The 18,811-nt window shown below is 38.0% G+C and overlaps 1 protein-coding gene and 1 long non-coding RNA gene across 3 annotated transcripts; both read left to right on the top strand.

Moving 5' to 3' along the window:
• Positions 1–5,293: 5,293 nt before the first annotated feature.
• Positions 5,294–8,385, top strand: LOC149043490 (uncharacterized). The gene is made up of 2 exons (XR_016187893.1): positions 5,294–6,197; positions 7,480–8,385. It is a non-coding gene; the product is annotated as an uncharacterized LOC149043490 (long non-coding RNA).
• Positions 8,386–8,814: 429 nt separating this feature from the next.
• LOC113666670 (NACHT, LRR and PYD domains-containing protein 3-like) lies at positions 8,815–18,138 on the top strand. Of its 2 annotated transcripts, none has more exons than XM_089210288.1 (3): positions 8,815–9,747; positions 9,879–10,019; positions 13,930–18,138. In XM_089210288.1, exon 3 carries the CDS (start codon positions 16,025–16,027, stop codon positions 17,873–17,875), a length of 1,851 nt encoding a protein of 616 aa, XP_089066414.1. In that variant the 5' UTR covers positions 8,815–9,747; positions 9,879–10,019; positions 13,930–16,024; the 3' UTR covers positions 17,876–18,138. The 2 variants fall into 2 exon arrangements, with proteins under 2 accessions (XP_089066414.1, XP_089066413.1); XM_089210287.1 differs by having other exon boundaries at positions 8,820–9,747; positions 9,879–10,298.
• Positions 18,139–18,811: the final 673 nt, after the last annotated feature.

The following is an 18,811-nucleotide window of genomic DNA, read 5'->3' as shown; positions in this document are numbered from 1 at the left end:
CTCAGATTTACTCTCAAGATCTCCTTCCTTATCCCCAGGTTGTTCGTTAGTGTATTGAATTTATTAGCGATGACATGTATAATACTTCTCTACACAAAACGGCAACGTTTGAAAGGTAATCTCACCCAACATTTGACTACAGGATGTGACTTTCTAAAGAAACTGTAGTACTGCGTCAGTAGGAGAGTGTGACAGGGCAGTTAAGTATTATTAACTGAGTTGATATCATAAATTGGCCACCGTAAAACGTTTCAAATTTGAGGTTTCGAGCGTTAGTCCTTCGTCCGGACGAATGGAGGAATTGTGGGTTGTACATGTGCGTGTGTTTCTACGTAGAAAATGGAGTTACGCTATTGATGGGAATATAGAGACGAGAAAACAAGAAGTTAATCGAATGAAAAGCGCTCGTTGATACCATGGGGATTAAGAGTGCCAAGTTGAAAAATAAAATTCGTTTTAGAGTTTGCGGCTTTCCGAACTGCCTAGATGTAGGGAAAGGCCGCAAATTGCCATGTATATATGAAATATACCAACAAAATTATTTATATCCAGAATAATGAGTTGGATAAGGATCTTTTTAAAACTGCAAGAGGCTCACGAAGGGCAACATGCACTTCTACAAAAGTTGCAGGTGAGTACGTTGTAAAATAACATATTGGTCGCATTAAAAAAGAAGTGATAGTAATCTGTTAACATGACGTAATTCATCGAACCGTAACAGAGATTCGCGTAATGGTGTCAACCCTGAATAACGTGCACTTCAAAGAATGCGGTTTTCGCATCATAGTCTAGAAGTGCCATCGTGGCAACTTGCCTTACTTCTTTAGATGACATAGTTTCCAAGACCTGAAAAAAGGATGGAAAAGACTGATTGAGGAAAAAGTGCTCAAACACTGTTTGTAACTTTTGTAGTCAAGCAGAATTTATTTTACCCCCGGTTGGTGTAATCATAGAGTCCAATTTTCTTTTAAACTCCTACAACCACTCTACTGCACCACTCATTATTCTGATATTTGATTCTACTTGTGTCACTGTCTTTTGCTCACATTTGTACAAAATCGATCTATGTTTGGGTTTGAAAAACTGAACTTGAGTTTCTTCGCTTGCAGGAAAAGGTACTGAAGGCACAGACGATTCAAGATACCTGCAAGAAACTAGCAGAGGTGAAAACCATCGAGCGAGTTTGTGAGTTTTAGTTTGACCTGTTTTAGGGATGAAGAAGACGCGGAGATCATACTTTTACCTTGAAAACACGCACCCATTTGAAGCAGTGGGATCAAAATAAGGCCAGGATAGCGCCAAGTAAACCTCTGAATGTGTTGTGATACACCGAAAGTGACCTGTTTAGTTTGAATAACGCTCGCTCTTCCAAAAACTGCTTTCGACTATCAGTGTTCCTTCCCAATCCTCTCTCTATTAAACGCCCTGTACAACACAATCGCCCCCCTTCCTCAGGGATGCGGTCAGTAGACCCCATAGCCAGGAGCGTTCTCAGCAAGGTATGAAGAGCACACAGTCACCAATGAAATCAATTGGTTGACACTTCTGGCTCTTGGTCAATTTAATTAGAGGAATGTGAATTGCCCATTTTGTTTCATCTCATATTCAAAATGAGGATTGTACATTTTGAATCTCCCAGGAGCACATCAAAATGGATCAGTTTTCTAAATCCCACGTCAAACTCACTTTCCGTTATGAGGCCCAGTTGTCCCTCTATTTCCTGTTAATATATATTTATATATGTATACGTTCTATTAATTAAATAAGCATGGATTTTGTCAACTGACTTTTTCGGTGGAAAGAAAGCTGTTGAATAATTTGTCTTTCTCTCTTAATCAGGGACGGTTGAAAGCAGCCGAAGCTAAGCTGAAGAAGCCAAGGTTTGCACACTTACAGTACACGTGCACTTTCAGCGTCAACTGCCAATCTGTCTGCAACCCTCGCCATCTTACATCGTTCGGTGATAATCGGCCCCTCTCCACTTTTGAGAACTTGACAGTTTGAGGTTGCTAGTCGAATTACGGCTTTAGCTAGAGGTAAGGTTTTGGACACCACTTCTAATCCCCTGGATTCGTCAACGAAAAAGTTTTTCTTCATCCGTTGGGGTCATTAGTTTTTAAGGTTATAAGAGTTAAAGTGATTAGAGAGGGAACAGATGTTTGGAGACTGTCGCGAATTTACTTTGGGTGCTGAACCTTTCATGAAACTGCCAGTTAAGGAGGACACGTAGTGGTGACTTACTGCTAGTTTGATTTTGTTTCAGGTCACCAGGAGAACAACAAGTGGTTGGTGCAAGTGTTAGTGCGTCACTCTTCGAATCAAACGCATTTTGTTCCTAGTAAACTGTTTTCTCTAGTAGGGAAGTGTTCATTTAACATAAAGCTTTAGCTGAGAAACCCATATTATAAATGTGGTTTCCAAATGTTTCGGCTGCCCATTAATTAGTGGAAAAACAAGTTCTTTGCGAGTGGCGTAAAGTTTCAATTGAAAATTTACATTTTTTGGTAAAGAAGAATAGGATGAGATGCACTTATTTCTTTTTCCGAAGGTTTAATTTTCATGTTGACGTAGACTAAATGTGGATGTCTTTAAAACATGGTAAGAGAATTGCATTGCGCAGCAGTCTAATTGAATTGTCTGTTTACAGAACGGACCGATGTGAAATATGGAACGACTGGAACTTTTTGAAAAACTGGATAAAGGAAAGGGACGGATTGTTGCTAATGAAAAACAGGCGAAGCACCCAGCTGCATTGTTTCACGTTTTTGGAAGTGTGGAGACAGACAGACAGGCAGACTCACAGACAGGCAGACTCACAGACAGGCAGACTCACAGACAGGCAGACTCACAGACAGGCTGACAAATAGACTGACAGACAGGCAGGCACACAGACACAGATAGACAGACAGGCAGACAGGCAGACAGACACTCTTACAGAGAAAATGAATATCTGGTTTAAAAAAATATAGCGCAGAGATATCATAAACTCAGCTCTAATATGGTTTTCTCAGTATCCTTGCGTTGTCTCTGTAGTTGGCAGGTAACGTCAGAAAATGGGCAAAGAATAAAGCCGAGCTACAGGTAACTATTTTTTTAAGAGCAACAGTATTTGCACATTTTTTCTTTGGACAAGAATTCTTTTGGTCCATCAAGTCTTAGTTTTTCCAGTTACCTATCTTGTCGCTTCCCGAGACGCATATTGTTTAGAAATTACTATAGATAGTATCAGTTTGCTGATGTTTCTTCCAAAATGGAAAGGAGAATCCAGTGATGATGTGTTGTTTGAGTACCTTTGTGTTTTATTTTCGCAGATGAAATTAAACGACAGTCAGGTCACTCAGGGGACAGTATACAAAAACTTGTTCACATCTGTAGATATTCTGGACTGGGTTTGTACTAGTTTCTTTCTTATTTTTCTTCAGGTAACTTTTGTACGATTTCAAAGTAAGTGGTTGCAGTAATACGAGAAAAACTTGTGTCTGAATGGTGCCTCAGATTTGTAGTACTGACCGTGATGTTGCTAGTGTCTCACACACATTCATCCTCTTGAGCCCAGCTGGGACATGAGAACCCGCTTTCCATCCTGTCCTTTGTTCTGTCTTAACTAAATGGCAATACATAGAAAATTTGTTTCTTAGAAGATCGGCTCGTTCTGGCGATCGATAAATAAATTTCTTGTCATAAACCAGGAGGCAATTACCTCATCCATTTTTTGTTTAGGTAATGCGACTGTTTGGGTAAACAAAACGTATAGGAGTGTATAAAAATAGTTAAAGAACCGCAAATATCATCTGCGTCTGCCATTATTTTCGCTAAATGTGATGGCCTTTTCTGCGTGAACGTGCGAGCCAGTTGTTACACGACACTCTTTCGAGTTTCATTGAGTGGTGTCGGGTTTAGGTATGTAGGTCTGGCTCATAAGATTTCAAAAGCTGCAAAAGGGCAAGGAACATGGGTTCCTATGTTTTCTCCTTTTTTTCTATTTTTAATTTTATTTTCTTTCTTACATTATCATATATGTATGTTTTTTTTTATTACCTCAGCGCATTTCCTTAGATTTGGAAGTAGGATATGAAAAGTTAATATTGACCAGAACTAAAACCCTTTCTGCTGCTGACTGTTTTAAAGATCCCCTGTTACTTAATACTTTATTTCTCAAGCGCAAGTATTTTTATTTGCTATTTATTGCAATTAGAACATGAAACTTGGTCCCGATAAGTTTTGTGTTTCGTGACCCCCAAAAACTGTTTTCGACACCAGAAAATGATATATCAAAAAGTTTATTACTTTGGAGATTTGCTTAAATTAGCAAATATGCTTTTTTTGTATGGCACAAAACATTCATTAGCCGCTAAAGTGATTGTTTATTATCATTATCGCTCATTTTAAGAGATTTCAATTGAGATTTTTTTAAGCATTCCATAACGACATGAAAATCTGCATCTCTCTCGATCGAGTGTTGCCGGCGCCGAACTGTGTGACTTATAGAATAAGACAGCAATATTTTTACTAACAGGCTTCTTGCAAAATTTACCTCGATGAAAAATTTCGAAGACATAGCAAGTTGTTTTCGTGGGTAATGACAATAAATTTGAAAGAAGAGCGAGATGCAAAGATTTTTTTTTGTAGCCTAATAGCCGCTTTACCCTCTCCTGCAGTCTTTATCTAAATTTTGCCACGTCCCTCCTTAAAAATTTCAAAAATAGCAATGTCATTTAACAGCACTGCAACGCGATGAATTGAATTCGATATTATTGAATTCGATAGTAGCGAATCCAAGTGCCGTGTGAAAGTCGATGCATATGAAATATTCCTTTACAACACTGATGCGGTTATTTGCAAGTGAGCGAAATGGGTCATGTGGCGATGCTGCACTCATACTGAAGAGGTATTTCTCAATTAAAAGCCCTATTTGAGATAAACGTGAATCAGATGACTGTAAACTTACTCGTTTTCCATTTGACCGGCTCGACGACGATAGCCTCTGCCTTTGCAATGTCTGAGAAAAGGAGCAACTTGCAATAAAACTGCCCGATGACTTCTCGGTGAAAATTATCGTGCCTCGTGACTCAGCTGATTCTTTCAATGTTGCCATGAAAAGTTAGCTTTTGGTTTTCTAAGGGAATTTACTAAACAGCATCGAAACCCAAGAGCACTTACCAAAGGGAACCTTCGCTGAACTTAGTGCGAAGGAATAATATGTTATGGCAACAGAAAAGAACACAGTTACCCATTCTTACCATAGAAAATAGAATACACACGCAACGAACTTAAAATTCAGTAACGGGAGATTTTTGTTCTAGTCTTGACGTTACTACCGCAGGCGAGAAACCGTCTTTGTCCCTTTGTCAGTCTTGGTCGAAATCTTGGTTTGATGCACGCGGTTACTCGCAACTTCCATTTGTTCTTAACTACTTGAGTGCGATGTATGACAACTCTCGGTAGAGCTTGCTGAACTGAGTTAGGTATACATCGCTATCGGACATTATTTCAACAGTTTTTCAAAGCTGACTAATTCAAAATTACAAGGGATGTGAGAGATTTGTGAGTGACAACTGAGAGTTTTCACAGTTTTTCTACGTTATAGCTGGCTAACTGGTTACCAGTCTTCAGGACACTTTTAAAATAAAATAAGAGCACTTTAGGACCCGAAAAAACTGAGTTTTTGTTTGTTTGAATTTTTCTTCTATTGGAATTGGTTAGAAAACATAATAAGCTAAATAAATAAGCAAAAAGGAAACACCAAGCTTAAGTTATGCATGTCTGAAAAGCTACTCATCTATATTAAAACAAAGATCGTGAATTAATAAAAAAGGGAAGGATGGGCCGTCTTACCCTTAAATTATCAAGTTTTCCGTGCGCTCCTCGCGCGTTCCCTCCCCCCCTTCCTCATCATGCACCCAAGAGCAACTAATGTGGTGCTGCGTCGGTGGGGGTGGGGGGGGTGGGTATAACAAGATAATTTGGTTTTATTAACAGAATTGAAAATGTAAATTAACCACCGTGAAAAGTTTCTAAAGATGACGTTTCAAGCGTTAGCGCTCGAGGGCTGACATTCCAAATGTCAGCTTTAGAAACTCTTTATGGTGGCCAAGTTATATTCTATAAATTTAGTTGATAAAACCAAATTAAGTTTGCTTTCAAGTCACTTGCGTGTTCGGGCTTGTGGCGATTTGACTGATCGCTTTGATTGGCAGGCTTCGTTTCTTTACTTTTCTCTTATATTCTTCATACGTACCTCTACTAAAGCAAACTTTTATTTAGCCCCCCCTCCCTCCCCTGCGTCCCCAAGCTCTGTCGTCCCTATAGAACTGTTACAGTTGAACAGATATTTTTACTTAGACACCCAACATGAGATGAAAATGCAAACGAAAGACAGACATTGTACAGTCAGAGCGCGGGAGCGCAGTTTTGAAGTGAGTGTTGAAGGTTATTCAAGGTTTCCTTGGTTTTGCTTTTTGCTTTTAGCCGCTGATTTACCGTGTTTCAAGGTTTTAAAGATATTACTGAGTTTTACCTTTCTTTTTGTCTCGCAATTACCTAGATTAGTTATTTCGCTCTTGTTTTACAGCATGAATTTTGGCCGGAATTTTGACGCGCAGTTAAACGTTTTAACTTTCTTGGGCACGGATCTAATTGCAGCATTAATTTGCCCGTCATTCTTTGATAATATTGTTTCTTTTGCTGTTTAGCCATCAATTTATCTGAGTTTTAAGTAAACTTTGTCTTTAAACCTCACCTTGCGTCTGAAGTTAAAGCGCAAATAACTTATTTTTCGTGCTTCAGCTAAACTAATGCTTCTAAAGTTAAACCTCAACAAGTCATTTTGTGGTACGCATGGGCTATTGGAAAGAGATGAAGGGTTAAAGTTCCTACCAATTAAGACATACTTTGAGGTAGCTCCAAGAAGCCCTTGATCTTCGCTTTGTGATTGGTCCAGGGAACTCGCGCTCTTTCTGAGAATAATATTCAAGACTCAAACCAATCGGGAATTGGACACTCGCGTTTTCCTACGCTTGAAGCTGTTTACGTGTTTTTGCATTGAGCTCTCTTTGGCTGCTCCTGAAATTTTCGCTTCATCCGATTGGTTGTTGTGGTTACTTCATGTTTGGTTTAACGACAATCAGTCGAAAAATGCATAAAGCGACACAGTTACTTCTCCAAATCGTTCTCGGCAACGGCTCCCAAGTCGCTTACCGGCAAATGACTGGTTCATCCCCGCTGCTGTCGCGTTTACCTCGAAAAGTCTTCCGCCCTGAAGGGGCTTTACCAAGTAACCATCTAGAGGGCCTAAAAGACCTTCTTCTGACATTTCCCTTGAGGCATGTCCTATTGACATCTGATAGATTCATTGGTTCCATTGCCGTGATCAAAAACGGTGACCGCAATGCTTGATGGGCGTGGTTTCTCCAACAATTGCTTTCGCTCTATTGTCGGACGTTTTTGATTGGATAAAAATCTTACTATACCCCTCCGCAGGTCTGATGTCCTGAAATATTATCTCACTTGCGGAGGCGTTGGTCATGTAAGCTTTTTCCCAACCACGCTTCACCTTTTCCCAGGCCATATTGTCATAACACGATTTGATAATGGTTTGCCAATCCAAACGCATAGATGCTGGCGTAGCCACTCAGGACACCCACTCATTGGTGTTAGTTTCGAAACGCGTAACTTGTGTACTTTTCTGTTAGGTTTGTTCCGGTTTATTATTTCTTCGTTGGTTAATGATTATTATTAATAAGTTCCTATTTCAATCAGTTTCATTTAAGCACATGTACCAGATATTGTATTTCATATTGCATCGCCATAAGTTGCTGTCGACGCCACCAATTTTGTCTGCTATTCATGTGCGATCCGCTATCGGCGATTTACCTATAATCATTAGGAGCTAGACCAAAGTAAGTTGTTCTTTATTTCACATTTAAGATATTTTTTTTTTTTCTGGATACGTACATCGATTTATTTCTCGCTTTCCGTTCACTTTATAATCGTTTCATTGTTAATTAGGCTAGTGTTACATTTCTCAAGGATATTTTCTTAGAATTCAGCTACAACGTGACGATCAATCGTAACTACGCTATCTTCAACTTTACTCTTCATCTGTGATTTCACACCGATCTCCTTATTTCCGTTTGTAATTTTGTTTACGTATTTCATTTGATTAAACCGTGATTTATATTGTGCGTTCGGATTGTCTTCTCCGCTACACTAGTAACCTTTGAAGGTTACAATTAGTGGGTAGTTTACTGAATGCGAAACCGAAGAAAATTGCGAAGTCTTTTAACAGAGTTGAAATAAAAATACATGACACCACAAACCAAAAAACCAGGGTGATTCGCAGTGAAGACAAAGGTTAAAAAAAATAATAAACGTTCTATTAGCCCATTAGCGCTATTAAACTTGATAGTTCACATGGATAACGAATTCCAGATAAAATAACAAAGAAAAGTTGAGTTCCTGGTAACACGTAAGAAAGCAGTCGTCACTAATTGTCTGTAACGGGGGGGGGGAGGGGAGGCCTGATGGATTTTGGGGGATCACATGGTTTTAAAGGGGAACGGAGGGGAATCAGTCGTCACCAACAGAGTATGAAGGGAGGCGGGGGGGGACTATGAGAATTGACTCCTAATTACCTGCCAATGAGGAGGGATCGTGAAAATACTACAGAGCCTTATAAAAGAATCAGGTCATTTTGTCGCAACACAACCAAAATCCTCCGACTCCCTCCCCTCCCCAGTGATAAGTAATGACCAATCACTAAACCAAAGTAAATATTTGCGTTTACTGAATATGAGTGACCTCTTTCTTTTGTTGACTTGGCAAATTCAATAATGAGAGACGTTTTTTCGTCTTGTCACGAGCGTGGCACAAAGAAAAAATTCTGAGTCCTCATGAGGAATTGAATTGAAATTGAACCTCTGACCTTCGGATTTCCGAGCTCCAATGCTCTACCACTGAGCCACAGATACTCCACGACGAGCGAGGTCTAGTGCGAAGTTTCACATGAAAAAACAACTTTCTCTATCACCTCACCGAACTCAAAATTAACCATCTCTCTTATTATATTTACAAACATGACGATATCGACATTGCTGATCCTAACAGTATGTATAACCTCAAAAGATTACCTAAGTGACTGAGCGGACAATTCGAACGCACACAGTGGTCTTTATTACATTTAGATGATAGCGTTAAGACGTAATTTTGCTTGATGAGAGTAGCGGTTGAGGTTGCGTGTGGTTCGAACTAAAAGAGGATACAACAGAAACTAAACTAAGAAAAATGCGTTTCGAAATGTAACATATTTACCTAACTAAAAATGAAGCGATTGCACACAAAACTGAATACGAGAACTACACCAATAATACATACAAATGTAAACAACGTAAATGCGTAAGAAATAAAGACTTACTTTGACCTGGCTCGTAACGGTAGCAAATAGCCTGTAGCGATTATCGAGCAGCGACGATTTAGCAGCGGTGATTTAGTAGCGATGACTGAGATAAAATCTTTGTACGTGTACTCACATGGGACATTGATCGGAGATGACAAACTTATTGTGTAATAATTATTAACTAACGAAACACTTATTGATAATAAATGAACCAGAACAAAAACTATAATAAAGTGTGTATTAACTAAGCGTCTCGAAACTAACCGTCTGCAGGACGCGTGCCATAAACTAGACTCGCTCACTGTGGAGTCTCTGTGGCTCATGGTGAAGCACCGGAGCGCGGAAATCGGAAGGTTTGAGGTTCAATTCCCCATAGGGACTCGGAATTTTTACTTTGTCCCACGCTCATGGCAAGACGATAAAATAACTCTCTCTATTATCTTACCGAGCGCATAACTTACTCTCTCTCTTAATCTATTTCGAGACATTTCATTGTTCTGATGCACTCAGTCATCCGGATGAATGCCTTTGATTATTTGGTAGAAGGTGATTGACGTATTATGATCGTCTGTGTTCGCGTGGTCCTCGAAGCATCCCATCATTGCAAAGCAACACAGAATCGACGGTAGGTTGCGAACTAAATGCTACGTCTTTAAAATTCGTAAAGAGCGACTAACCTATTGACAAGAAGAAAATGAGTTTTGGGGCCAGTAGTACGGTTACGAGACAGACGATTTGAAAAACTACCTACATCTTGAGCTATTTGATCGAGAATCGAAACCGAGAGGTTCTATGTGATTGAGTTGAATTCATATCAATGTTTTCCGGCAGCTGTTGGTCGAATCGATTTCAAGCGTTATGTGACAGATTGTGTTTATATCACGAGAGAAGCTCAAAGCTAAAGGTAAGAAGAATGCTTTTAAAAAACCATCGTAAAATAACTATGTGGGGATATTTACGAATCGCACATAAAGAAACGCACACCGTCAGTAATCCTTGTCACAGCTTCCCAGTTCTCTACACTCAACAAGCCTTTTGGTATGTGTAAGCTAAATTTTGCTGTATGTAAAATCTGAATTTCGAAGGTAGGTTTTTTTGTCGGACGTATAACGCAAACGTGCAACAGTCAAATTTATTTTCGAGAATTGATAGTGATGAAAGTGGAAATCGAAAGTGAATTGGTTTCAAATGGAGAAAGTTGGAAAATATTCCTCAAGCTGAGTTATTTTAAAAGTTAATTTCTCCTCTATACTGCAATATTGAAAATGAACGTGATTTTCCTGCACAATTTAACCTGCTAACCCCCATGAGTGACCAAGACAGAATTTCTCCTTACAATATCTACACAATATCAATCAGATAAGTGATAAGAATTAAGAAAAAGATCAATTTCAGATAATTAGTTGATCCAATACTAAATTCTCTGAACTAATATCATAAGAATTGTATGGTTGACAGTAAGGAGAATTACAAATTTGATGTGGGAGTTAAAGTGTTAGGATACAAGCATCTATTATGATATTCTAGCTTTCAATCAGTTGCCTTTGGGGGGGGAGGGGAGCCAAGAAAGTCAGTTTCACAGCTTATTATTCATGCCGGCTTCAATTATTGCATATAATATTTGTACTGCTAAACAGCATTCTAAGTAATCTGACAAAAGAAATACATTTGAGAACAGTATAATTTACCTACAGTATGATTGCTTGCTGTCTATGCATGTATTTGTACGTGAAGCCATTCACCATACTGATCTTAATATTTACTTCAATAACCAACATGTCTGTTGTTAATACATGATCCATGATATTAACACTGGAATCCAATCCTCTAACATGTGACCATATAATCAATATGCATTTAAAAGCCAGATGGAAGATTTTCACCAGTTTATTAACCCTTAAACCCCTAAGAGTGACTGGCTTCTAATTTCTCCACACAGTATCACCCTTGAATCAAGTGTAAGGGTTGTGAGAATAATAGAAATAATCACCAGCTGTAAAGGGTTAAGGGTTCTGTTATTATAATATTACTCCTGCCACTGTACAGTGAAAATGTTTTTGTTTCTGTAGTGTTATCTGTTAATACAACACAAGCTTATAAGTATTAATTGCACTGTTTTGTTTATATCACTCATTTGCGTGGCATTCAATATTACCACTTTTCTTGATGTAATGTTTACATTATTAAAATCATCTTTCTTTTCTAAAATATGATTTGCTCTAATTTTGTTAAAAATCACCCTCAATAACTGTCTGTTAGAGGTTTGGGAATCTTAGGGTTAATCATAACCATTACTTAATTTCCTCAAATGTAATTGGTGCATTAGATGGTTTATCTTTCGATAGTTATTTTTATAGAGTTTTAATCTGACAGTGTAACCAGACAGTTGGCTGTATGGTCAAACCTTGATTATCCAGACTTGTGGAGAATCATAGGCTTTATAGTCCAGATAATCCAGAGTTTGGAGAATGGAAGATATGAGTATAAATGTTGGTAGAAAATGGGACCAGAGCTGCAAGTCCAGATAATGGAAAAATCTGGATAATGGAGGTCCAGATAATCAAGGTTTGACTGCATTGATTGGACATGGCTAGCTGTATTTGGACAGTTAAGCAGCCAATCATACTAGTTAGTAAGTCCACTCAGTTAAATCCACTAGTCACAGAGTTTAAAAAGCACTTTCAGTTTAAAACTTTGCATTTGTTCTTCCAGAAATCGTAATGGTTATTATTAATTGGTGACAATTAGACTTTATGTTGTCCAATTTGGTCAGTAATCATGCATACTCAAGTAAACATCTGAATCTGCATGGAGAATCACTTGGCCAAAAATTAGGTACAGTAGAGAAAAATAAATAATTTAAACTTCTTTTGCATTACATACATATACTGTTCTAATAGTGTTGATAATTAACAATCATTGCGGAAGGTGAAGTGAGTATTAATTTTGAATAATCCTGAGGCAGAGTCAAGAGGATTTTTCAGCTGCAAAATGCCTCTAATCAAATAATCATGGAGAGTTGCCAAGATATCAGTCAAGAATAGCCAAGCTTGACAAAGACTTTCAAGAACTAGTAAAAGTGAAATGGTTATATAGATTGACGGTGGATGCCTCAACTTTCAGTCAAAAGAGGCAAATAGTGTATACCTCATGGTTACTTTTAATCTCTTCTATACCCTCTTGGGTGGTGTATGCATGAGGATAATACCTTAAGTCTTTCCACATATATCCTCATAGGTAGTGTATACCTAAGGGTTACTTTTAATCTATTTTAATATCTTTTGTACCCTCTTTAATCTCTTCTATACTTTCTTGAGTAGTGTATACCTAAGGGTTACTTTTAATCTCTCCTTTACCCTCTCAAGTAGTGTATACCTGAGGGTTATTTTTAATCTCTCTTATTCCCTCTTGGGTAGTGTATACCTGAGGGTTATTTTTAATCTCTCTTATACCCTCTTGGGTAGTGTATACCTGAGGGTTACTTTTAATCTCTTCTATATATAGATGGTTTAGATGACTTCATGAAGTCATCTTAAACACTTGCACCAAATTATTACAGTGTTTAATAATTTAAATGAAAAAATTTGGCTGAAAACAAGTGCATAATTCTCTTGTAACAGGAGTGCAAAGTTGTATCGCAAGTGCAAATTACAAACAACATGTGCAAGCTTTCAAAATTCCATCTGTCCATACTTTCAGTGATGTTTCTTCATGTACATTCATTTATGAACAAGAAATGTTCATGATTTCTCTTGCAATTTTCTGTAATAAGAACTGTCTTATAAATTTTTCAAATTTTTTTTCCAGTCTTATAACTGTTTTTTGAATAGTGCATGAATATTATAGGGAGAAGTTACATGTTGATCAGTTTTGGGGATTAAAGGGTTAATCACTTGTATGATTACAGACAGAATTGGACTCTACTCAGTCCTACTATCATTATACATTATGCTTAACCTCGTCTAATAACTAGTTAGTAATAGATGGATTGTACATACACATTGTGATCAAGGAAAGATTTTTTTCTGAAAGACTGCTGCTGAAAGGCCTTTTAATCATTTTGAATAAATTATAAAAAGTTTGCTTTTGAGTGTCTAAGGAAAGAGTGAAACAGGTCCCTCAACCCTCAATATCTTCTTATTAATTCTCCCTTCAAGCCACTTTACATTTTCTTGTAAATTAGTAGGGAGAATATGATGCCACATCAATACACAACTTTCTCAGTTAATATGTGTATCAAGTCTTTTGCTGGATAATTTATAAAAATTGTAAGTATAAGTTACATATAAATCACATCTTGGAGTTAACCCTTCTGAACTCTCAGAAGTGATTAACATGTTACCTCTCCCTACAGTATCCAGAAAACAGGTAATGAGAATACTGAAAGTTATCAGGTAGAGATTGTAATCTTAATCAATCACCAAATTCTCATAACTAATTCACAAGGAAATGTGTAGCAGCCAGAGGGGAGAATTAAAAATCAGATCTTAGGTGTTAAGGGTGGATTTCTTTACCTTTATAATGTTCTCTTTCAGGTCTTATTGGACAAGAGTGATGGAATAGCAAGCAGGATAGAATCTCTTAAGAAGAATTCTTAGCCAGAAAATAGCAAAAAATTTTTTAGCTTGTGTCAGTCTCATGGTTGGTGGAAATGAGAGAAGGAGAGTGTGTGCAAAGAACAGCATGGGCTGTGGCAGTTTCCCTGACAACCCCAACAGCTGTTTGTAGCTTACCAGCTCTCTTACTCACCTTCACTACCAAAGGGCCTGATACAGAAATTTTTGAATAAGATAGTAAATATTTCTAAGTTTGTCTGTATTTATACCATTATAATCATCAAGAAACGTGCATTTCTATCATCTGTTTGTACAAGTAGATAAAAGGGGTAAATTTCTAAAGAAACTGTGGTGCTACATCTGTGGAAGAGTATAACAGGGTAATTTAGTATTATCAACTGAGTTGATAATGTAAATTGGCCACCATAAAGAGTTTCAAAGCTGATGTTTCCAGCATTAGCCCTTTGTATGAGTGATTGGCAAAGGGCTATGCTTTAACGAAGGGCTGCCACTCAAAACATCAGCTTTTAAACTCTTTACATTGGCCTGTTTGTATAAGTAATCCACTTTGTTTGTAAATATGCTTAGGAAAAGAAAACTGTACAGGAACAAATATAGAGGGCTTCAAAATCCTCTTGTCTCTGCTTATTATGAGTAATCAGTATTCACTGGTTTGAAGGTTGCACATTTATACAGTCTTTTTACCCCACAAATATTGATCCACAGTAGGAGGGTATGTGGAAACCCCCTCTTTTATCTCTCTTGTGTGACAACTAACAAAACGAGTTTCCCTTAAGATTCCACAGCCTCAAGTGTAGGCAAATTCCACAAATGATCACATATTGCTCCTGCACCTCACAAGAGAGATGAGCATTTATTTTTTGGAGTGACTTGCATCAGTCTTAAATTTCTCCTTTCTTTTATTTTGGCATTTTACATCGGTGTTTTCTTTTCCTTATGTTGCCACTCCCTTTTTCTTTCCATTTGGTTTCCTTTTGCATTTTTCCAGACTTTCTTTAATAAAGTACTTCACATGAAATTCCATCTCTCATTGTATGGGAATCCCATCAGACCTGCGGAAAGGGCCCCTTATGGGACCTTACCGGGATCTTGGCAGGATTCCCAAATCAACGGATAATGGAATATCATGTGAAGTATATTAATTATATTGTTACCATGCCAGGATCCAGTACCTGATCATTAGTGCAGCTGTTAGTCTTCCCCTTATGTAACAATCTCTTGTAGATTCTGGCAGACAACAGTTTGCAAAAATTTACCTTCTGCACCCTAACGTCAGTATGTGTTTTCTCCATGATGTTCTCTATACATTTTCTATGGTGCTGAGAAGTAGAATTTCTTTAACAATCAAAAACTTCCTAAGTTGGTGATCATTTCCTCCATTTTTGCAGCCTTAATGTTTGATTAAGGTTACAGGGTTAATTTGTGTTTGATTAGTTAATATTTGATTAATTTTTACAAGGTTAATGTTTGATCAAAGTTTGATTAAGGCTGCAGGGTCGATAAAGAACTGATAGAATGATCAGGCAAAAGTTTTAAAGAAATCAACTTCTGGTGAATGTTGCTTTTTCCTTTCTAAGCAATTGACAAATCTCAAGGAAAAGATGAGACGAAATCTACTTTGACCCCAGAGTTGTTCATCAAAACAAGTTCGCCATGCTATCTGTTAATCTTGCATGGGTTTGGAAAGTTGGAAACTGTATGATAGATTGACAAACTGGGTAATTTTAGACAAAACTAGGAAAACATCTGAGATTGAATTTGTAATTACGTAGTCTTTTTTTTTCTTGTCGTTGGAAAAGCAGGGATTGGGAAATCCCTGTTTTGCCAAAAGGTGATTCGCGATTGGGCCAACAACGAATTATTTCAAGCACGAGAAAACACTGAAATCCCCAATTTAAAGTTTGTGTATTTGCTTACTTTCCGTCAATTGAATTTGCTTGAAAATAACTGTGTGACTGTAAGAGAAATCTTAAATTGTTGTTCGACTCTGGATGACAGATGTAACATTGATGACTCTACATTTGAGTACATTTTAAAGCATCCCAAGGAAGTTATGATCATCCTCGACGGCTATGATGAGTATTCACAGCAAGACTACATCGCTGGAAACTTAGAAGAACAGCATCCCAATGATGCTAGAAGTAAAATGCCGGTGACCGCATTATGTTCAAAACTCATCAAAGGAAAAATCTTGAAAGAGACTATCATCATGGTTACCTCGCGACCTGATGAATCTGACAAAATGGGAGGAATCCGTTTTAAACGATACGTGGAAATTGCGGGGTTTTCGTCAGAACAAGTGAAAGAGTACATTGAGAAATACTTCAAGAACAACGAAAATATGAAGAACGCTGTACTTAAACATGTCACGAACAATGAGAACCTTGTCAGTTTTGCTCATATTCCTATGCTGTGTTATCTGTTGTGCTTCGAGATGGAGTATACCCTTGCTGAATCAGAAAATCCTGATGACCTTCCTGTCTCAATAACCAACATTTACACCAAACTTGTTGATATCTTTGAACTTAAGCACTGCGCCGAGTCAGAATACAGACAGAAAGAAATTCCTGAGCAATTCAAGCCCCCTTCTGTCATCAAGAACACATTAGACAAATTATCAAAACTAGCGGCGAAACTGGTGGTTGAGAGAAAGCCAACTTTTGATGAAGGGGAGATGGAAGGCGAGTTTGAGCTGGAAGAAGTCAACAAACTGAAAGGTAGCGGTCTTCTTTACTGTGATCAGCCTTTCAGGACTGGACTGATTACAACCACGAAGCACTTTAGCTTCACGCATCTAACCGTCCAAGAATTCTTGGCTGCTCGTTGGTTTGTTAGGGAAAATTGTGTTCCAGACGAAGAATGCTCTGAAATGGTTTTCCAATTCATGGCTGGCATGTTGTCAAGTAAAGGAAACGAGGAACTGATGGGAAAATTATTAGATTCACCCTTTATGCATCGTAATCTTAAAATGACGTGTCTGAATGAGTATCAAAACAAAGAGTTTGCCAAAAAATTCATCAGGAATAATCCCCAAGCGTTTTGTAATTCAGACGGCGTCGTGGCTTTTGAGGTTTTTTCTGATGTGGGCTGCATTGGTGTATCATTTGTGTTGGACATTATCAGTGAACTAAATAAAGAGGAAGCTGGAGAAGCACAACACAAATGTTCTGATAAGTTCGTCAAAGTTAAGAAGGTAGGACTTAGCGGACCACAGCTAACACGGTCTGGAATACAACGAGTCTGTAATTCACTGAACAATAAACACTGTCTTGTGTCTAAACTGAACTTATTGGACATTTACTTGGCTGATGAATGTGTTGATGTTATTAATAGATTAGTAGTAAGGAAGTTAACCGCATTAAGTCTAGTGAGCACTTGGATCACTGATACTGGTGTTGCCAGTCTATGGGAAGCTTTACAGCATCGAAGCTGTACGCTAACCACACTAAATCTGCAGAGTAGCTCTATCACTGATACTGGTGTTGCCAGTCTGTGTAAAGCTTTACAGCATCCAAGCTGTAAGCTAACCACACTAAATCTGCAGGGTCGTTCTATCACTGATACTGGTGTTGCCAGTCTGTGTAAAGCTTTACAGCATCCAAGCTGTAAGCTAACCACACTAAATCTGCAGGGTCGTTCTATCAATGATACCGGTGTTGCCAGTCTATTTGAAGCTTTACAGCATCCAAGCTGTAAGCTAACCACACTAAATCTGCAGGGTAGTTATATTAATGATATCGGTGTTGCCATTCTATGTGAAGCTTTACAGCATCCAAGCTGTAAGCTAACCACACTAAATCTGCAGGGTAGTTATATTAATGATATCGGTGTTGCCAGTCTATGTGAAGCTTTACAGCATCCAAGCTGTAAGCTAACCAGACAAAATCTGCCTTCCTTTTCTTAGTCGCAATTCTTAAAGCTATAACTCAGAGACACCGACCAGCTTTAAACCTGTCTTTTGAGGGTCGTCTAAATCTTATATAGTTTCATCAATTTTTAGTAGATTTTTATATTTAAACAAAATAAATAGTTGCAAGTCAAATCGTAATTTTGGTTCAAAGAGACTTACCAGGTAGACGAAGAATTTTTAATCACCAGAGTGAAAAACAACGCTTAATGTAAATAGAACCACAAATATTTTGTAATAAAGGTTTTTTTTACTGGCAATATTGTTTACTGTACTTGGTTTGTGGGTGTAGACCACTCGAGTGGTGACAAGTAAGACTTGGGGTCGGGGGAGGGGTGGAGGGCAATCCTCCGAGAGGCTACTGGGCATCTAAGGAAGCTTTCGGACAAGAACATTTAGTTAAAGTTTCTCGAGGTAAGAAAAAAGGAAAATGTCTTCCCGTTCACCCGATTCTGATTTAATTTTTGGTGAAATTACACCCTTCTAAGTATTGCCAAAAAAGATGGTTTTCTTGTTTTTGTTTTTGTTTTTTTCAATAAGCAAAAATTTTTCGTTTTAACTGTCCGCCATTACACTGTACCGATCATTGCAAAACTTTTTCATCCTCGTTTAAGTTGTTCAGCTTTGTAAAGTTAAGTTCCAGACGAATTACATGTAGAAAGCTGGATCGAGGGATGGAGTAGGAGGTTGAATTTCCCTCTTGAGAACCCAGCTTATGTAGCATGCACCACCGGTTTTAACCTTTTTGGAGTAAGTTGCCGTGGTGTATCCGAACTCAGATTAGTTCACAGATTGCAATTGGACATTTAATCTTTGGTTTCACAAATTAATATCTCGAGTCAGCTCTGTTAGTGCCGCTCGACAAAGACGCAAAATGGTGATGGGAACAGATTAAACGGAAAAATTTATGTTTTTTTTTAATTGCGGTGGTAT

This window comes from Pocillopora damicornis, chromosome 6, assembly GCF_964200805.1.
Source record: "Pocillopora damicornis chromosome 6, jaPocDami1.2, whole genome shotgun sequence".
NCBI classification, from domain to species: domain Eukaryota; kingdom Metazoa; phylum Cnidaria; class Anthozoa; order Scleractinia; family Pocilloporidae; genus Pocillopora; species Pocillopora damicornis.
Note: the sequence above shows the minus strand (reverse complement) of the source record. Positions and strands in the feature narration are given on the sequence as shown.